This window comes from Protopterus annectens, chromosome 6.part0, assembly GCF_019279795.1.
Source record: "Protopterus annectens isolate FY-2018-M chromosome 6.part0, PAN1.0, whole genome shotgun sequence".
Lineage (NCBI taxonomy): Eukaryota > Metazoa > Chordata > Ceratodontiformes > Protopteridae > Protopterus > Protopterus annectens.
Genome location: NC_056737.1, coordinates 1301218571 through 1301237484, shown reverse-complemented (window position 1 = coordinate 1301237484; position 18914 = coordinate 1301218571). Strand labels below are relative to the sequence as shown.

Here is an 18914-nt window from a genome sequence, read left to right as displayed (position 1 = left end):
GATGTGCATGTTCTTTGGGAAAAGTAATGGTGGTCTTTAATGAAAATTCAACATGGTTAATTAAAATTAGATCTGGTGGCAGTTCTTGACTGGCAATGTCACTTTGGTTACATAATGGCTTGAGAACTAATTATATATATATACATATACATATACATATATATATATATATATATATATATATATATACATATATATACATACACACATGTACATGTTAAATTTGAATGCTTTACGTTATGATAACAGTAGTGTAGAAATGAGTTTACAGCTATTCAGAAAAATGGAAAACATGTCAGATCAGGGTTATACTAATCACTAAAATGAGTGCACTGAAAGGTTTTCCCCTATTACCAGCAAAGGTATGAAAAGATGAGGCACAGCTGCAACCAGTCTTGAGAAAGAAACTTATGGGCAATAAAGCCAGCATTCTGATGCGTACTTTATTTCACTGCTGCAGGTTTTAGCCTACCGAGAACAAGTAACAGGGAAAGATGTCTGAACTAGGGCATAAACATTACCATCATACCACTACTTGTATCAAAGTATAAACCTTTTACTCATTTATGCATTACATATCTACACACACCAAAGTGTGTCTCTGCTATTAACAGATACATGCACACGTGTGCATACATACATACATATGCATGCGGGTGTGTACATTTTATATATATATATATATATATATATATATATATATATATATATATATATAAAATCTAGATATACATCTATAATATATATGTGTGCGTGTGTGTATCTATATATAGACACACACAGACACATATACACACAATCTTTATACAATATACATACAAACACATATATACACAGACTATCTTTCAGGCCTGTTACTTGCTTTTTGGCCACAGGAAAACACTGTAAGCATAAAAAGACAGTTTTTCCATTAGCCCACCTCCCCAAACCAATTTAGGGAAAGTCCAACAATTAGATATCCACTAATTATTGCAGCAATACAGGTGTTGGAATATAAAAAACCTTCAGTTGTGTATATGATTTGCAACTATAACGTTCAAAATAATTAAAATAAGCAAATATCAGGAAAACTGAATCTGAAATTCACATTTGCACAATTTTTAAGTGGTAAAGGCATAACTTCTGTCAAGTCATATTTCCACGTAATGATTTGTATAAACTGGCATTATAAATAGAATACATTCAAAATATATGTAAAACTGAGTAACTACATTAAATTTATGTACTGACCCAAACCTTACCTCTGCACAGTAATAGAAAATACTATTTTGCCTTGAACTTCATATCTGACTGTGAAATGTCGCTATTTACCAAAACTCTTATCTACTCAATTTTTGAAATAAAATGAACTGAGTGAAAACTTTACATTTTTTCTTTTTAGAAAAAATTACAAGAATTTAATTTTCTACCTACGAATCTTTTAACATTTTTTCTTTAGACACAAAGTTGGATTTATTTGTACAAGATACAAAATGTAAACATGGCAAAATAAATAGTTAAAACAAGTGATGCAGGATCCCATTTCATGCTCATGATCCTGATTAACTGTCTTTTTTTAAAACTCCATTTGTCTGCAAATTCAAGTGCAAAAGCATGATGATGAGTATCTACTATTCAAGTAACAGAAACAATATTGATGATACAAATAAACTATTTTACAAGGTAGTGATCTTTCCAACTTTACAAAATTTACATTTATATATTGACATTTTAATATAAGATATGATCCATGTCCATTTAGGTCCATAATTGGCACCCTGTGCACAACCCACAGTGTGCTAATGTTTTGCATTCGTTCTGGAATAGCAATTTTCTGCCTACAGAGGTCAGAATGCACTGTTCTGAAGCTACGTCACTTCCATTGCAACTGTGGTTTCTGAAATTCCATTTAATGCCAATCTTTCTGGTTCATGAGTCTCTCTGTAATATAATTAAAATTAACAGTCAGAAGTCGAAAGCATCCAAAATAACATTTTATATGACTATTTACATTTTCACTGCATTTATAAAAAAACAAATAAATATTTTATGCTAATGAAATCACAAATGTATTAAGTACTCAACATAACAGTAGATGACAAAATCATTGTCTTCCTAGTTTAGTCCAATTTGATGAGAGCTGCCGGTAATGAACAAATCTTGGCTCACATTAGAACCTACCCCCTCCTAAGTGAGAAAATGAGATAACCTATACTCATCAAAAATATACAATATAGCCCTTCATGGGGTGAACTAACCTGATTCAGCAATCCTGGAGCCACAGTATGAGAAAACATCCATATGATTTTAAATACAAAAGAAACATACGGACTCCCTCAGACTTTGCCATTAAACTTCAGCTAGCAGTGCAAATAAAGCTGCTTGTTTCATAACTTTCTAATATGACACTTTCACCAGGCACCAAACTTCTAGTAAATCAGCTAAGGGCACACAGCAGCTCACTACAGCTCAACATTTTAATTAATTAAAATCCAACAAATGATCTACGTTTTGCAAAATGGGCAAATTAGGCTGCAAAAGCAAACTCACTAATCATTCCTCATGCAAAACCATTCAAATTACCTCCCAAACAATGGTCAAAAACTAGTACTAATATTTAGAAACCTAAAAAGGGGAAGATGTTATGAAACCTAAACTGTGAAGACAGGAAAACAATCATCTCCAGTACTATGATATGCTAGCACTGTTACGTTGACAGTTTAGTCAATCTAGTTAGATCATCAATGAAATAGAAGGTGAGATAGAGCCCCAAGTTAGCAACCCTGATGTCTGTGGCAAAACCATCTCTTTCCTTAGAAACTACAGTCTGCAAAACTAGCTGAATACTGCTAAGATACCCTAAAAAAGTAGCCAAAGCAGTTACTCATTTTATAGAATGATAACACAGTGATACCAAAACTCCTCTAAAAAAAATGCATTTGCCACCTTTGTATAAGGCCATATAGGTCTGTTCTCATAAAATATGTCAAAAAATTTCAGACAATTCTAATAAGGTACTTGGGAACAAAACGCCACTCTATCTTCAAAAATTTCACTGCATCGCATTCCTGATACACATGACAGTGCACTACCTTTCTCATAACATGGAATTCTGGCTTCACCTTCTGTATGTTTGTTTGTTTGTGTCTTTCGGCTTTTCCCGGTTAGGGGTCGCCACAGTGGAACTCCGGTCCGCTAATGATTGGCAGTTGATTTTTACGTACCGGCTTGCCAGGCCTGACGCACAACCTTCAACGAAGGTACGCCCATTCACGCATGTCTCCATGCAGACGATGCTCTAGCTGAGAATTGAACTGGACAGCATCTTACTGTGAGGCAACAACGCTACCGCAGCACCACCACTGCGGGACTGGCTTCACCTTCTGTATAATACAAGAAAAGTTACCTTGTTTGGTGAAATGTTTAGTTTTTTTTAACAGTGTAATGGGAATTTAGTGCTCAGTCTCTAAAAGTACAGTTGTGTACACTTACCATAAATGTAGATGTTAGAGTGTATTCACTGTTGCAGTCATCACATTTGGGTTATCCCTGGCCAGGGTAGCCCTCGGCCGGCCCGAATACCAGAGGCTTAATATTTCTACATTGGTTGCTGTCACTTCAGGACTGACGTCAGGTCGTCAGTAGTATAAAATAAGGCAGCCAACGCCATTACATCAGTTTTTCTTGCCCTGTCAGGAGCCCCCAAGTGGGAGCCAGGTTCTGGTGGAAGAAACCCCACAAGTCGAAAGTAAATACCAAAATGTCCCTTGTAAGGAGAGAGAAGAAGGAAGAGGGGTTGGAAGGAGGGAAACCAAGACTGCAACAGTGAATACACTCGAACATCTATATTTATGGTAAGTGTACACAACTGTACTATGTTCTTCATGTTTCACTGTTGCAGTCATCACATTTGGGTTGATTCCCAAAGGTGAGGAAAAGGAGACTAGAGGCTGGCTAGGATGCCCTGCAAGACTGCAGTGGCAAAGACTGCCCTGGATTTGGAGAAGATAGGCAGGTAGTAATGTTTGGTGAAAGTGTGAACAGATGTCCAGGTGGCAGCCTCCAGGAAGTCCCTGGTGGAGGCTGCTCTGGTGGAGTGAGTCCTGACCCCCTTAGGGGGAGGCATTCCATGTTGATTGTAACAGAAATGGATGCAGTGGGCTATCCATTTGGAAACTGCTTGTTTGGAGATGGCTTTGCCCTCTGCCCCTACAGCAAAGCTAACCAGCAATTGAGAAGACTTTATGAATGATTTAGTCCTGTCTAGAATGAATCTAAGCTGTCTATGCACATCTAGAGAGTGCAGGATCCTTTCCCCGTTGTTCTGTGGGTTAGGGAAAAAGGTGGGCAAATGAATGGACTGGTTGAGAGCCACACTTGACACCACTTTGGGCATGAAGGATGGGTTAGCCCTGAGGAATACCCTGTCAGCATGGAAGATGATAAAGGGTTCTACAGCCATGAGTGCTTGTAGCTCGGAGACCCTTCTGGCTGAAGTGATGGCCAGAAGAAAAGCCGTCTTCCAGGCGAGAAATTTTAACTCTGCTGAAGATGCTGGTTTGAAGGGGGGCAGGGTGAGCTTTTCCAACACAAAGTTAAGGTCCCAAGCTGGGGTAGGTGCTCTTCTGGTTGGCCTTAAGTTGCTAGCCCCTCTTAGGATTTGCTTGATCAGAGGGTGTGAGAAAAAGGGGCTGCTCAGTGGGGAAATGAGCAGAGATAGCAGAGGCATGAATTTTAATAGAGGAAAAAGAGAGACCACTGTGTAGCAGGTCAGCTAAGTAATCCAGGATGAGAGGGAGGGAGGGCTGTGCCGTATCGGCTCCCTTAACCTGAATCCCGGTGCAGAACCTTTTCCATTTGTCAGCATAAGACTTTCTAGTGCTAGGGCATCTGGCCTCATGTATAACATCTAGAACATGTTTACTGAGGTTGGCAAATTGATCAGTGGTTAGGGAATAAGCCAATCTGCCAAACTGAGGGTCTGCAATTGAGGATGCATGAATTCTCCTTCCCTCTAGGTCAGGAGGGTTTGGGTCTGAGTGAGATGCCAAGGTGGCAGTGGGGACAGGTTGCGCAGCAGTGGGTACCAGTGCCGGTGAGGCCAGTCTGGAGCAATAAGAATTGTCCTTGGTTTTTCCTCCCTTATTTTGAGCAGTACCCTGGGGATGAGAGGTAATGGAGGAAAGGCATAGACCGGTAGAGTGACCCAAACGAAGGACAGGGCATCCACTTTCCAAGCCATGAAGTGAAGCTCCCTGGTGCAGAACTTGTTGAGCTGATGGTTGGTGTGGGAGACAAAGAGGTCGACCTTTGGGGTGCCCCATTTCTGAGTTATTAGGTTGAAGGTTCTTTTGTCTAGCTGCCACTCGTGTGGGTCCAGAAGATTTCTGCTTAAGTGGGCTGCCAGAAAGTTTAAAGAACCTGGCAGGAATTGTGCTAACAGGTGGAGTTGCATGGCAGAGGCTGTGTGCCAAAGGGTCATGGCCAGCCTGCATAGAGGGTAGGCGTGAGTCTCTCCCTTGTTGATATACCACATCACAGTGGTGTTGTCTGTTTTGATCAGGAGAATCTCTGGGGAGAGAAGGGTCCTAAAAGTTGTCATTGCATGCTGGACAGCTAACATCTCTTTTTGGCTGATGTGCAGATGGATTTGCTGTGGGCCCCAATTGGCCTTGTATGCACCTGCCGTCTAGGTGTGCGTCTGTGGTGAGGGTCTGGGCAGCACGGGGTGGAGAGAAAGGTAGTCCCTTGTTGTGGGAGCATGCTGCTGCCCACCAAAGAAAATCTTTCCTGCGTCAAGGTATCATGGGTATAAGAGTTTCCAGGTCTTGAGAGTGTTGACACCAAAGGCTTTTCAGGTACCACTGAAGTTTCCTCATATGCAGTCTGGCATATGGAATGAGTAGAATGCAAGATGCCATGAACCCCAGAGCTTGCAGGATGTTTCTTGCAGATAACTGGGGTCTGGTGGCTAGTTGAGAGAAGTAGGCTGTCAGGCAAGTTTGCTTTTCTGGTGTAAGGAATGTCACCTGGGATGCTGTGTCCAAGCTTGATCCCAGGAATATAATCCTTTGGGTGGGCACTAGTTTGGATTTCTTTTCATTGATAGTGTACCCTAGGGAGGTCAGTAGGGACTTTAGAAAGCCCAGGTGCTTGAGCAGCTTTTCCTGACTGTCTGCCTGAATTAGGCAGTCATCTAAGTATGGGTAAATTTGGATATTCCTTTGTCTGCAAAAGGCAATGGCCAGAGCCAGACATATTGGGAAAACTCTGGAAGCAGTAGATAAGCCAAAGGGAAGTGCAGAGATCCTGCCCTGAAAAGTAGATATTTCCTGCATGATTCCCTGACAGGAATGTGAAGGTAGGCCTCGTTCAGGTCTAGGGTGGCTAGCCAAGCATCCTTGGAGAGTATGGGTAGCAGTTGCTGGAGGGTGAGCATTTTGAATTTTGGTATCACCAGGAAGGTGTTTAGAATGGATAAATCTAGGATGGGGTGCCAGGTGCCCTCTTTCCTGGGTACCAGAAAAAGTCTGGAGTAGAAACCTTGGCCTTTCTGTTCTGCAGGAATGTGCTCTACTGCCCTAATAGAGAGCAGGGAAAGGACTTGCTTTTGCGCCTCTGCCCACTGGTTTGGAGGTAGATCTGGGAACCCTTTTGGAGTTGGAAGAGTGTGAAAAGAAAATATGTATCCCTGGGACATTATGTTGAGGAAACAGCGGTCATTGGTAATGGTGGCCCAGGTGCTTGTGTGAAAGCAGAGTTTTCCTCCTAGGGGTAAGTGAAGGCGGGCAGAGGGAGGGGGTGGGAGAGAAGAGCATTGTGAGTTCTTACCATGAGGGGGTGGCTTAGAACTCCCTGTTTTTGAAGTGGAGGAATTACACTGTTTTGATCTCTGCATTCCCTGTGACTGCTGTCTGGGGGGGGGGTCTGCTTCCACGGGGCCTGGGATGAACTGACTTGGTGGGAGCAGGAAAGGACCAGTGAATTGGAGGGGCAATGCCTGCTGAACCTGGGTGGCTGGACCTGTAAGAAATCCTTAACTGTCTACATAGATTTAGCTTTTTGTTCCATCTTTTTTAAGACCTCCTCTGCCTTTGTGCCAAATAAGTTGTCTTTGTGCAAGGGTGCATCCAACAATTTAGATTTAACATGGTCTGGCAAGGGCTGTTCCTTAAGTCATGCATGCCTTCTAAGGACAGAACCGGTGACTGCTGCCCTGCAAGAAGCTTCTAGGGCATCAAAACCACAGTGTAAGGTGTGCTTAGTTACTTGACTTGCAAAATGCATTAACTCTTGTAACTCTTTAGATTCCGCACAAGCAGGAAAGGAAGACACTTTTTGTTTGAGGAGTTCCATGGTATGCTGCTGAAAGTTTAGCATACGGAACTGGTAATTTAGTGCTCTGATAGCAAGATTAGCAGAGGTGTATACTTTTTTACCATCTGTCTAGTGCTGGGGAATTCCTATCTGACCAGCACTCGTGCAAACTACTTCTGCTTTGGGCTCCGTGGCAAGAAAGACTGGTGTAATGGCCGTCGGCTGCCTTACTTTATACTACTGATGACCTAACGTCAGTCCTGAAGCAACAGCAACCGACGCAGAAATACTAAGCCTCTGGTATTCGGGCCGGCCGAGGGCTACCCTGGCAGGGATAACCCAAATGTGATGACTGCAACAGTGAAACACGAACAACATCCTTACCTTCACCGTACCTTTGGAGACAAGTCAAACAGCCACAAAAGAAAACCATGTAAATGCCAGACTGACACACAAAGTTCTCTGAAATATTGCATTTGGTACCTCATTATCAGTTCCGTTACAGTAAACTCAGTTAACTGGAACTCAAGCAACCGGCAAAAAAAAAAAATCAAAGAAATACAGTACAATTTTCATGTGTTGCACTTCCTGCCGCACCCCCCCCCTCCCCCTGCAGAAACATACCTTACAATTTTAGAGTTTTAGTTATAGAAAGGAAGATAGGAATAAATTCCCTCTCTCTCTAACCTGAGATCAAGTCAAACCAAACAACTAGTATAGGATACAGTATTAGTCAGGACTATTTTTAACAGTAACTGAAGCAACCAGAAACTACAGTTATCCGGCATCTACCAATCCTCATGGGTGCCGGTTAACTGAGAGTTTACTGCATTAAAGTCTGCATTAAAATTTTCAAGAAACTCTAATATATTTGGTACAAAATACATTAAAGAATGCAAGACATCATTGCACATCAGTCCTGAGCTCCACATCAATACACTTTCTTGTCTGGGAAGACAACACAATGAAGACACTTTCTAGATATGTGACACATTCTGCAACCCTGAACCGAAGTTATAAACTTAGACCTGAGGTAAATGAATACTACTTGGCATCCTGACATTTTCTAGCAGCCACATAAGCGTAGTGGTGAGCATTATCAATACAGGATTGTATTTCTAAAACAGTTTGACAATTTTAATTCTCTGGGGACAACAAATCTAGATATTAAATAATAAACTGTAGCAAGGTTGCGTTTCTAAATGTGAAGCAACAGAGTAGCTGTGCACTGAATTTCTGAGTGCAGTGTCACAATTCCTGGCAAAGCTTTCCCTTTTTCAGTAACAGCATTTCAAAAGCTGGAAAAAACACAGTTGCGTTAGGAATGTACCATAATTGCATAGATTTGATAAGATTCACTGCTGCAAAACTGAGTCTCGGGATTTCCTACCAGAAGGAGCTCAGAGGCCAGCCCAAATGACGGAGCTCTTTCCCTCCCCCTTTGGCCTAGCAGACTCTTCATCTCTTTTGATATCAAGACTTTGATGGTTTATAGGGTAACTGGTTGGCTTCAGGACTTTCTTGCCCTTGACTGCATGCCAGCTAACTCAGGTCCAGATCACAAACTACCTAGGGCTGCCTCAATCTGGTGCTAAGGAGTGAGACAGCAACTGTAGGAGAACCTAAAGATGGAGTGAGGGAGAGTGAAACAGGGTTCTCACTCCAAAGACTGAAGGGAGAAGTACAGTTGTGCAAGTAAATGTACCATGACAGTAGATGTGCAAATGATCACAGCTGCACTATCCTTCGCTATACGGATTATATCCTGCAAAGGATATAATGCCGGCTAGCTTACAAAGCTTCAGGGCATCTTCCATGCACCCAAACTGTCAGTCAGGCAGCTCAAAATGAGCTGACTAAAAGACAAGTTTGGGCACCAAGCCTTTCAGAGCTTTCCTGCCAATAGAGTGAGGGAGGCCGAGCCCTGAAAAGGACAACTCTAGGAACAAAAAATAAATGCCCAAACACAATGGCATAAAAAGTACAGTTGTGTACACTTGCATAAATGTAGATGTTCGACTGTATTCACTGTTGCAGTCATCACCTGTGGGTTATCCCTGCTGTAGTAGCCCTTAGCCAGCCCAAATACCAGAGTCAATGCTTTTCTGCGTCAGCTGTTGTCGCTTGCTGCCTGACGTCAGGTCGTCAATGCTATAAAGGAAGGGAACCAACGTCATTACATCAGTTTTTCTTGCCCTAACCAGTCAGAGGCCCAAGTAAATATGGTAAAGTGGTCCTGGTGGCTATAAGCCACCATTAGAAACTTATGTCTCCCTAAAGAAAGAAGATATAAGGGGGAAGGAGGGTGGGAAACCAGGACTGCAACAGTGAATACACTCGAACATCTACATTTATGGTAAGTGTACACAACTGTACTATGTTCTTCATGTTTCACTGTTAGAGTCATCACCTGTGGGAGGATTCCCAAAGCTGAGGAGAGGGGTAGTAGGATTAGTAAGAGACCTAGGAATGGGTCAGAATGCCCTGCAGAACTGCAAAGGCAAACCCTGCCCTAGCCTTAGAAAATAGAGGTTGGTGGTAATGCTTGGTAAAGGTATGGACAGAAGTTTAGGTGGCAGCTTCCAGGATGTCCCTGGTGGGTACTCCTCTGAGGAATGCTGTGGAAGTGGAGGCTGCCCTAGTGGAATGGGTTTGAATAGACGTGGGGGGGGGTTCCCATGCAATCTGCAGCAGAAATGGATACAATGTGATACCCATTTCAAAATAGTTTGTTTGGAAATGGAAAAATGTGCAGAAACACGAAGAGGTATAACCACTTAATATTCCAAAGCGTTTATTGTAGCCACAAACGGAAAAAATATACGTACATGCCAAACATGAACGCTTTTAAAATCTTTACATGCGTTTTCGTCTATTCATTGACTTCATCAGATAAATACAAAGTTCATCTACTCCACATATATATAGGTTAAGTCATTATTGATGTAGCCAATAAAATTCATTATCTCATCAATTTCCCGCTGATTTGATTAAAAACATTAATTGAATACATAAAAACGTTGTGTTAAAACTTATTGTATTTTGTGTCTTATGTTGATTTAAAAAAAAAAAAACTTTTGTAGTTAAAAACAGTTAAAAAAAATTTATAAAAAACTTTATTTGTTAAAATGTTCATTTTTCTAAATATGTAAAAATCTGCCTTAAATAAATTCCAGATGCCATCTAGTGGCTAATTATATTATGGTTTTTCTACCTCTTTCAAAGCTTTGCACAACAAAGGTAAAATAGAAATAAACTCATTTAAACCAGGAAATTTCCCTGCTTCCAGGGTCACTTGCCACCATAGCTCTCTAAACTCAATTCTTTCTTCCCAAGGACCACCCCTAATATTCTGTTGAATTTGTTCTAATACCATGAACTTGTATTTATATTCTGGGCATATTTTACTGTGTTTATATAAAGCATTGCGCTCTTTCTCCATTGTTATTTCATATATGTGCTCATAGATCCTTCTCTTTAGCATTCTCTCGGTTTTTCCTATGTAGAAGGATCCACATTTTTCACAAATTGCCATATAAACTATTCCCTTGGATTCACAGTTATAATATTCCAAATGTGGATCCATCTTTTTCCTACTTTCCAAATAAAAAGTATTATTATTTATTATATATGTACACTGACTACAATGCCCACATTTATATGTACCTATTCTTTTTCTATTATTAAATTTCTTTTTATTTTCTATAATGTTTCTAATACTTTGTGAATTCTTATACATTATTTTTCTAGGTATTTTAGATACACTGTCAATATCTGTGAAAGCTATAAATTTCTCCCATTCTGCCATAAATATCTTTTTAATATAGTTGTTTACTCCATTGTATTCCAGTATTAAAGCTTGTTGGAATTCTTCTCCATGATCCTGATTACTGTTAATACTTTCCTTTTTGTTATTATCACTTGTTTTTTTTATTATTTTTATAAATAGGTGCAAATTTAGTTTCTCTTCCATCTTCGACTTCCTTCCTAATTCGTTTAATGAAGTCTAATGGATATCCCCTTTCTCCAAACATTTTCTCTAGTAACTCACATTCATCCTTAAAATCATTTTCTAAACTAGTCATACGACTACCCCTGACAAATTGCCCTTTAACAATATTTCTTTTGCAATGAAGGGGATGTGCACTTTCAAAATGTAGAAATGAGTTACAAAATGTCTTTTTTCTATATATTTTTGTTTCCAATTCTTGCCCTACTTTATATACTTGTAAATCTAAATATTGTAATTCATTTTCTGAAATTTTATGGGTGAATTTTAAAAATTTTGTAGTATTACTCATATATGTCAGGAATTCATAGACTCTATCTCTTCCTGCTGTCCATAAGATTACTATATCATCTAAAAATCTACGGTACATGATCCAGCAGGTCTTAAATTCAGAATCCAAAATGTATTTTTCTTCCCAATTAGCTAGTATTAAATTGGCGTATGTTGGGGCACATGCTGCCCCCATTGCTACGCCTTGTATTTGTTGGAAAAATTCACCTTTGAAATGAATAAAGTTATTTTTCAATATTAGACTCATCAACCAAGTATTAACTAATTTTTCATTGTGTGTCATTTCTTTATTTTCATATATTATTTCTTCCAACATTGCCATACCTTCAGTATAAGGAATACAAGAAAACAAATCTACAATATCTATGGTTATGAAAAGTAGATTGTCATCACTTATATGTTCTGGTATTTCTTTTAAAAAATCCCAAGAATCTTTTAATATACTTGCCCGTCTTGTCCACAAACGTTTTAATTTTGTATCCACATATTTACCAAGGGTATATGTTTTGGATCCCTCTGCTGATACTATAGGTCTGAGAGGTGGATCCCATTCATTTTTGTGGACTAAAAATAAAGTTTTTTATAAATGCTTTTTTAACTGTTTTTAACTAGAAAAGTTTTTTTTTTTTTAAATCAACATAAGACACAAAATACAATACTCTAAGTTTTAACAACGTTTTTATGTATTCAATTAATGTTTTTAATCAAATCAGCAGGAAATTGATGAGATAATGAATTTTATTGGCTGCATCAATAATGACAACCTATATATATGTGGAGTAGATGAACTTTGTATTTATCTGATGAAGTCAATGAATAGACGAAAACGCATGTAAAGATTTTAAAAGCGTTCATGTTTGGGATGTACGTATATTTTTTCCGTTTGTGGCTACAATAAACGCTTTGGAATATTAAGTGGTTATACCTCTTCGTGTTTCTGCACATTTTTGGATTTCTTATTAGTAACTTTGTGCAGGTTCCTTTTGTTGGATTTATTGTTTGGAAATGGGCTTCCCCTCTGCCCTTGGGGAAAAGCTGACAATTAGTTGGTCTGTTTTCCTGAAGGGTTTAGTATGGTTCAGATAGTATCTGAGCTGTCTGTGCACATCTAGTGCATGCAGAATTCCTTCTCACTTGTTTTGAGGGTTAGAAAAGAAGGTGGGTAGATGTATGGTCTGGTTGAGAGTTACATTAGATACCACCTTGGGCATAAAGGAGGGATTAGTCCTCAGGGAGACCCTGTCTGGATGGAAGATGATGAAGGGCTCAAAGGCCATCAGTACCTGAAGTTCTGAAACCCTTTAGCTGAGGTGATAGCTAGGAGAAAAGCAGTCTTTCAGGAGAGGTATCTTAGTTCTGCTGAAGCAGCAGGTCCGAAGGGTAGTAAAGTTAGTTTTTCCAAAATATAATTCAGGTCCCAGGCTGGAGTGGGTGGCCTTCTGGGAGGTCTGATATTAGAAGCTCCTCTGAGGAATTGTTTAATCAAAAGATGGGAGAAAGTACAGTTGTGTACACTTACCATAAATGTAGATTTTTGAGTGTATTCACTATTGCAGTCATTACATTTGGGTTATCTGCTTGCAGGTAGCCCTCAATCGGCCTGATTAACAAAGCCTTGGGTCCTGCGTCGGTTGCTGTCCCTTCTTTCATGACGTCAGGTCGTCAGGGGTATAAAACATGCAGCCGACACCATTACATCAGTTTTTCTTGCCCCAGATGTCAAGTGCCCCCCTAATGGGAAGAAATTAAATATAAAAATACAATGATATACCTCCAACAAAAAAGCAAATACACCAAAAAGCTTTTAAGCATAGTAAAGGAAAGTAGAGGTATAGCCAAAAGAAGTTAAGGGGCTGGAGGGAGGGTAACCAGGACTGCAACAGTGAATACACTCGAACATCTACATTTATGGTAAGTGTACACAACTGTACTATGTTCTTCATGTTTCACTGTTGCAGTCATTAAATTTGGATAGATTCCCAAAGCTATGGTTGGGAGGAGGAATTTAGATAGCATTAGGACCAGCTATAAGGCCCTGCAAGACTGCAGTGGCAAAGCCAGCTCTGGATTTAGAGAAAATTGGCAAATGATAACGCTTGGTGAAAGTATGTACAGAACTCCAGGTAGCAGCTTCTAGGATGTCCCCGGTAGGGACGCCTCTGGGAAAAGCTGTAGAGGTAGATGCAGCCCTGGTGGAGTGAGGTCTGATCCCATGTGAGGTTTTCCGTGGTGCTTACAGCAGAAATTAATGCAATGGCCTATCCATTTAGAAATGGTTTGCTCTGAAATAGCCTTTCCCTCTGCCCCCGCAGCAAATGCCACCAGCAGTTGTTCAGTTTTCCTATGAGATTTAGTCCTATCCAAGTAGAATCTAAGTTGTCTGTGCACATCTAAGGAATGCAGTATCCGTTCCCCTTTTCTTCTGTGGAATGGGAAAGAAGGTTGGCAAATGAATGGACTGATTAAGAGCCACACTGGATACCACTTTGGGCATGACGGATGGATTAGTTCGGAGGAACACCCTGTCCGCATGAAAGATGATGAAAGGCTCCACTGCCATAAGGGCCTGTAATTCAGATACCCTTCTTGCTGAAGTGAAGTCTTATTACTCCCAGATGTGGAAGTGGAGGCCCCCCACTGCTTAAGTCCTGTGCGTACCATGGGACTGCAGCCTGGGAGCTCTGCTGGATTTGGGTTTGGACTGAGAAGGTCTGGAAGAGGCAGGAAAGGACCAATTCTTGGAAGGCCAATGCCTACTAAATCTTGGAGGCTCTACTTGTAAAAAATCTTTAACAGTTTGTATAGATTTAGCTTTTTCTTCCATCTTTTTAAGAACTTCTTCTGCCTTGTTGCCAAACAGGCGGTCCTGCTTTAGGGGAGCATCTAGTAATTTTGCTTTAACATGATCTGGTAGGGATTGCTCCTTAAGCCAAGCATGCCTTCTAGGTACAGACCCAGTTACAGCAGCCCTGCAAGATGCCGCTAGAGAGTCAAAACCACATTGCAAAGTATGTTTTCCAACCGGTTCAGCTGAAAGCAATAAATCATGTAAATCCTTATTTTCAGCACAATCAGGAAACATCATCATTTTCTGTTTAAGTATTCCAATAATATGCTGCTGATACTTCCAACATATAAAACTGGCAGTTTAAGGCCCTAATTACCAAAGTTGCAGAAGTGTATACCTTCTTACCCCATCTATCCAGCGCCCTGGAGTCTCTATCAGAGGGGGTAGGATTTTTGGCAGTAGTAGCTTTAATGCCCTTCGGCCCCTGTGAAATGGTCTCAGGATCCGCAGTAGATTTTTGAAAAGGAAAGTACAGTTGTGTACACTTACCATAAATGTAGATGTTCGAGTGTATTCACTGTTGCAGTCATTACATTTGGGTAATCTGCTGGCAGGTTGCCCTCAGTTGGCCTGAATTCCAACATCTTGGGTCCTACGTCGGTTGCTGTCTTCTCTTCCATGACGTCAGGTCGTCAGGGGTATAAAACATGCAGCAGACGCCATTTTCTTTACTTTTTCTTGCCCCCGATGTCAGGTGCCCCCAAAAAGGTAGCAATATTATATAAAAGTATATATGCATGCATTAATATAAACTTTACCTTCATCTACAAGCAAATACACCACATAGTGTGCAGAAGATAGAGAAGGAAAGATACACTTTAGAATGACAGGGGGATGGCGGGAGGGTAACCTGGACTGCAACAGTGAATACACTCGAACATCTACATTTATGGTAAGTGTACACAACTGTAGTATGTTCTTCGTGTTTCACTGTTACAGTCATTACATTTGGGTAGAATCCCAAAGCTATGGTTGGGAGGCTGGAGCTAAACAGCATTAGGTGCGGCTATAAGGCCCTGCAGCACTGCAATGGCAAAGCCTGCCCTGGACTTAGAGTAGAGAGGCAAATGGTAATGCTTTGTAAAGGTGTGAACAGAACTCCAAGTAGCAGCCTCTAGAATGTCTTTGGTTGGTACTCCTCTGAGAAAGGCTGCTGAAGTAGCTGCAGCTCTGGTGGAATGAGACCTAATGCCCTTGGGCACAGGTTTACCATGGTGTAAGTAGCAGAAACGGATGCAGTGGCTTATCCACTTTGAAATTGTCTGCTTTGAAATAGCCTTTCCTTCTGATCCTGCAGCATATGACACCAGTAATTGCTCAGTTTTCCTTAGAGCTTTAGTCCTGCTCAAGTAGAATCTTAGCTGTCTGTGTATGTCCAAGGAATGCAGAATTCTCTCCCCTTTGTTCTGCGGATTTGGATAAAAAAGTTGGCAGATGAATTGTTTGGTTAAGAGCCACACTGGAAACCACCTTAGGCATAAAAGTAGAATTTGTCCTCAGAGACACCATGCTGGGTAAAATATGATAAAATGCTCTACAGCCACGAGGGCCTGTAACTCTGAAACTCTTCTTGCTGAAGTAATTGCTAGTAGCAGAGCTGTCTTCCATAATAAGAACTTTATATCAGCGCTAGCAGATGGTTCAAATGGAGGCAGGGTCAGCTTTTCCAACACATAGTTGAGGTCCCATGCAGGTAATGGTGATCTTCTAGGAGGCCTTAAATTTTTGGCTCCTCTGAGATACTGTTTTAGTAAAGGATGAGAAAAGATTGGTGGCTCTGTATTGTAATGAGCTGAAATGGCAGAGGGATGGATTTTGGTTGATGAGAAAGATAGGCCTTTGTCAAGCATCTCAGTTAACTATTGTAATATCTGAGGAATATGTGGTTCAGCTGCATCAGTTCCTTGTGCTTAATTCCAAGCATAGAATCTCTTCCATTTGTCAGCATAAGACTGTCTAGTACTAGGCCTTCTGGCTTCCAAAATTACATCCATCACAGCTTTACTGAGAGGTGTTGTTTGTATGATTACATGATTAGCCATGATGCCAGGTTCAGAGTCTGCAGTTGATTGTGCAGGATCTGATTGTTTTGCTGGGACAGTAGTTGTGGCCTTTGAGGCAAGGTCCAAGCTGGGTATTGAGACAAGTTCCTTAGGATTGGGTACCAGTATTGGCGGGGCCAGTCCGGGGCAATTAATATCATCTTTGGCTTCTCTTGTCTGACTTTTAGGAGGACCTTGGGTAGAAGAGGCAGAGGTGGAAAGGCGTAAACTGATAGGGTGTCCACTTTCCATGCTTGTCTGTGATAAGTCCTTGTGCAGAATCTTTTCAATTGATAATTTTGAGGAGAGGCAAACAGATCTATGTCTGGGCTCCCCCATTTCTCTGTTATCATGCTGAAGACTTGTGGATTTAGTTTCCACTCGTGAGGATCCATAAGGTTTCTGCTTGAATCGTCTGCCAGAGTGTTTTGTTTTCCTGGCAGGAATTGAACTTGAAGATGTATTTGGTAGGTCAAAGCTGTGCCCCACAGTGCCATGGCTAATCTGCAAAGGGGGTATAAGTGTGTGTCCCCTTGCTTGTTTATATACCACATGACTGTAGTGTTGTCCGTCTTTATCACTAGTTGTCCTGGAAGAAGTAAGTCCTTGAAGGCTGTTAGGGCATTTTGAACAGCTAGCATCTCTTTCTGGTTGATATGTAGATGCATTTATTTTGGTGCCCATATGCCCTGAATGCATCTTCCTGCCATGTGGGCCCCCCAGGCATAATCTGATGCGTCTGTTAAGGTTTGGCTGGCAGGGGGTACAGTGAAGGGCCGTCCCATGTTTTGGTGACAGGCCTTTGCCCACCATAGAAACTCCTGTTGCAGGCAGGGAATGAGAGGAATCATTGTTTCCAGACTGTGTGAATGTTGACTCCATAAACTTTTTAGGTACCACTGAAGTTTCCTCATATGCAGTCTTGCATATGGAATTAGTAGGATGGAGGATGCCATTAAGCCCAGAGCCTGCAGAACTTGCATTGCAGAAGACTGGGTTTTTGTTGCCATCAGTTTGAAGTAAGTAGTCAGTTGCCTTTGTTTGTCTGGCGTGAGGTAAGCCATCTGGGCAGTTGTATTGAAGCTTGCACCCAGGAATGTTATCTTTTGAGAGGGTACCAGTTGTGATTACTTTTCGTTTATTGTGTACCCTAGGCATGTTAGAAGCCTTTTCTCAAATGCCAGGTGTCGAAGAAGAGTGTCCTTGTTCTCTGCCTGAATGAGACAGTCGTCCAAGTAAGGATATATTTGTACACTTCTTTGTCTGCAAAATGCAATTACTAGTGCCAGGCACTTTGTAAAGACCCTGGGCGCAGTAGACAAGCCAAAGGGCAGTGCAGAGAATTGGTAATGCATTAAGCCAGCCTTGACTCTGAGGTATCTTCTGCACGACTGTCTTATTGGGACATGCAGGTATGCCTCTTTTAGGTCTAAAGTCACCAGCCAAGCATTCTTGACCAGCATGGGCAGAAGCTGCTGCAAAGTCAGCATTTTGGAATGTCCAGGTATGTGTTCAAAATTGATACATTCAGTATTGGCCGTCAGGCCTTGTCCTTTCTGGGTACCAAGAACAGTCGAGTCAAAACCTTGTCCTTTTTCCTGTTCTGGTACTGTCTGAATGGCCCCCATACCCATGAGGGACGCAATCTGTTTCTGTGCCTCTGCCCATTGATTTTTTGTCAGATCTGGCCAACCATTTGCCATTGGCAGTGTGTGGAAATGGAATCTGTATCCCTGTGACACGATGTTTACTACCCACTTGTTCTGGGTTATTAACTGCCAGTTTTGAGCAAAAAGTGCTAATTTTTTCCCCTATGGGTGCTGCCAAAAGATAAGTGCTTGGTGTAGGCAGAGGGAAGTCATTGGGATTGCTTTCTGTAGGTTTGCGCTTTATCTCCTCCAGATTTGGAGGTGGATGCGCCCCATTGTTTTGACCTGCATGAGTCTTGCGCCTGGTATCTGGAACCCTTAGGGCATCTGGATTTGCCCCTTTGAGCTCCGTCTGATACAGGAAAGGACCAATTTGTTTTAGGTCAGTGTCTACTGAATCTTGGTGGCTGCACTTGTAAGAAGTCTTTAACAGTTTGCATAGACTTTGCTTTGTCCTCCATTTTCTTTAAAACCTCTTCTGCCTTAACACCAAACAGAGAATCATGCTGTAAAGGTGCATCAAGCAATTTAGCTTTAACATGATCAGGCAAATTTTGTTCCTTTAACCAGGCATGCCTCCTAATCACAGATCCAGTAACTGCGGCCCTGCAGGAGGCCTCTAAAGAATCAAAACCACATTGCAAAGTATGCTTTCCAACTTGTTCAGCTGCATGCAATACTTCCTGCAATTCTTTATTTTCTGCACATTCTGAAATCAACATAATTTCCTGTTTCAGAAATCCCATAACATGTTGTTGGTACTTAAGCATATGAAATTG

At 41.1% G+C, this 18914-nt stretch overlaps 1 protein-coding gene across 1 annotated transcript in view; it reads right to left on the bottom strand.

Annotated features, from left to right (window-relative positions):
- Positions 1-774: 774 nt before the first annotated feature.
- EPC2 (enhancer of polycomb homolog 2) overlaps positions 775-18914 on the bottom strand; it is a 3037718-nt gene continuing 3019578 nt past the window's right edge. Inside the window, exon 14 of the mRNA XM_044074869.1 lies at positions 775-1920. Coding sequence (XP_043930804.1) covers positions 1848-1920 — 73 coding nt within the window. The 3' untranslated portion in view covers positions 775-1847. The remainder of the gene's footprint in view (positions 1921-18914) is intronic.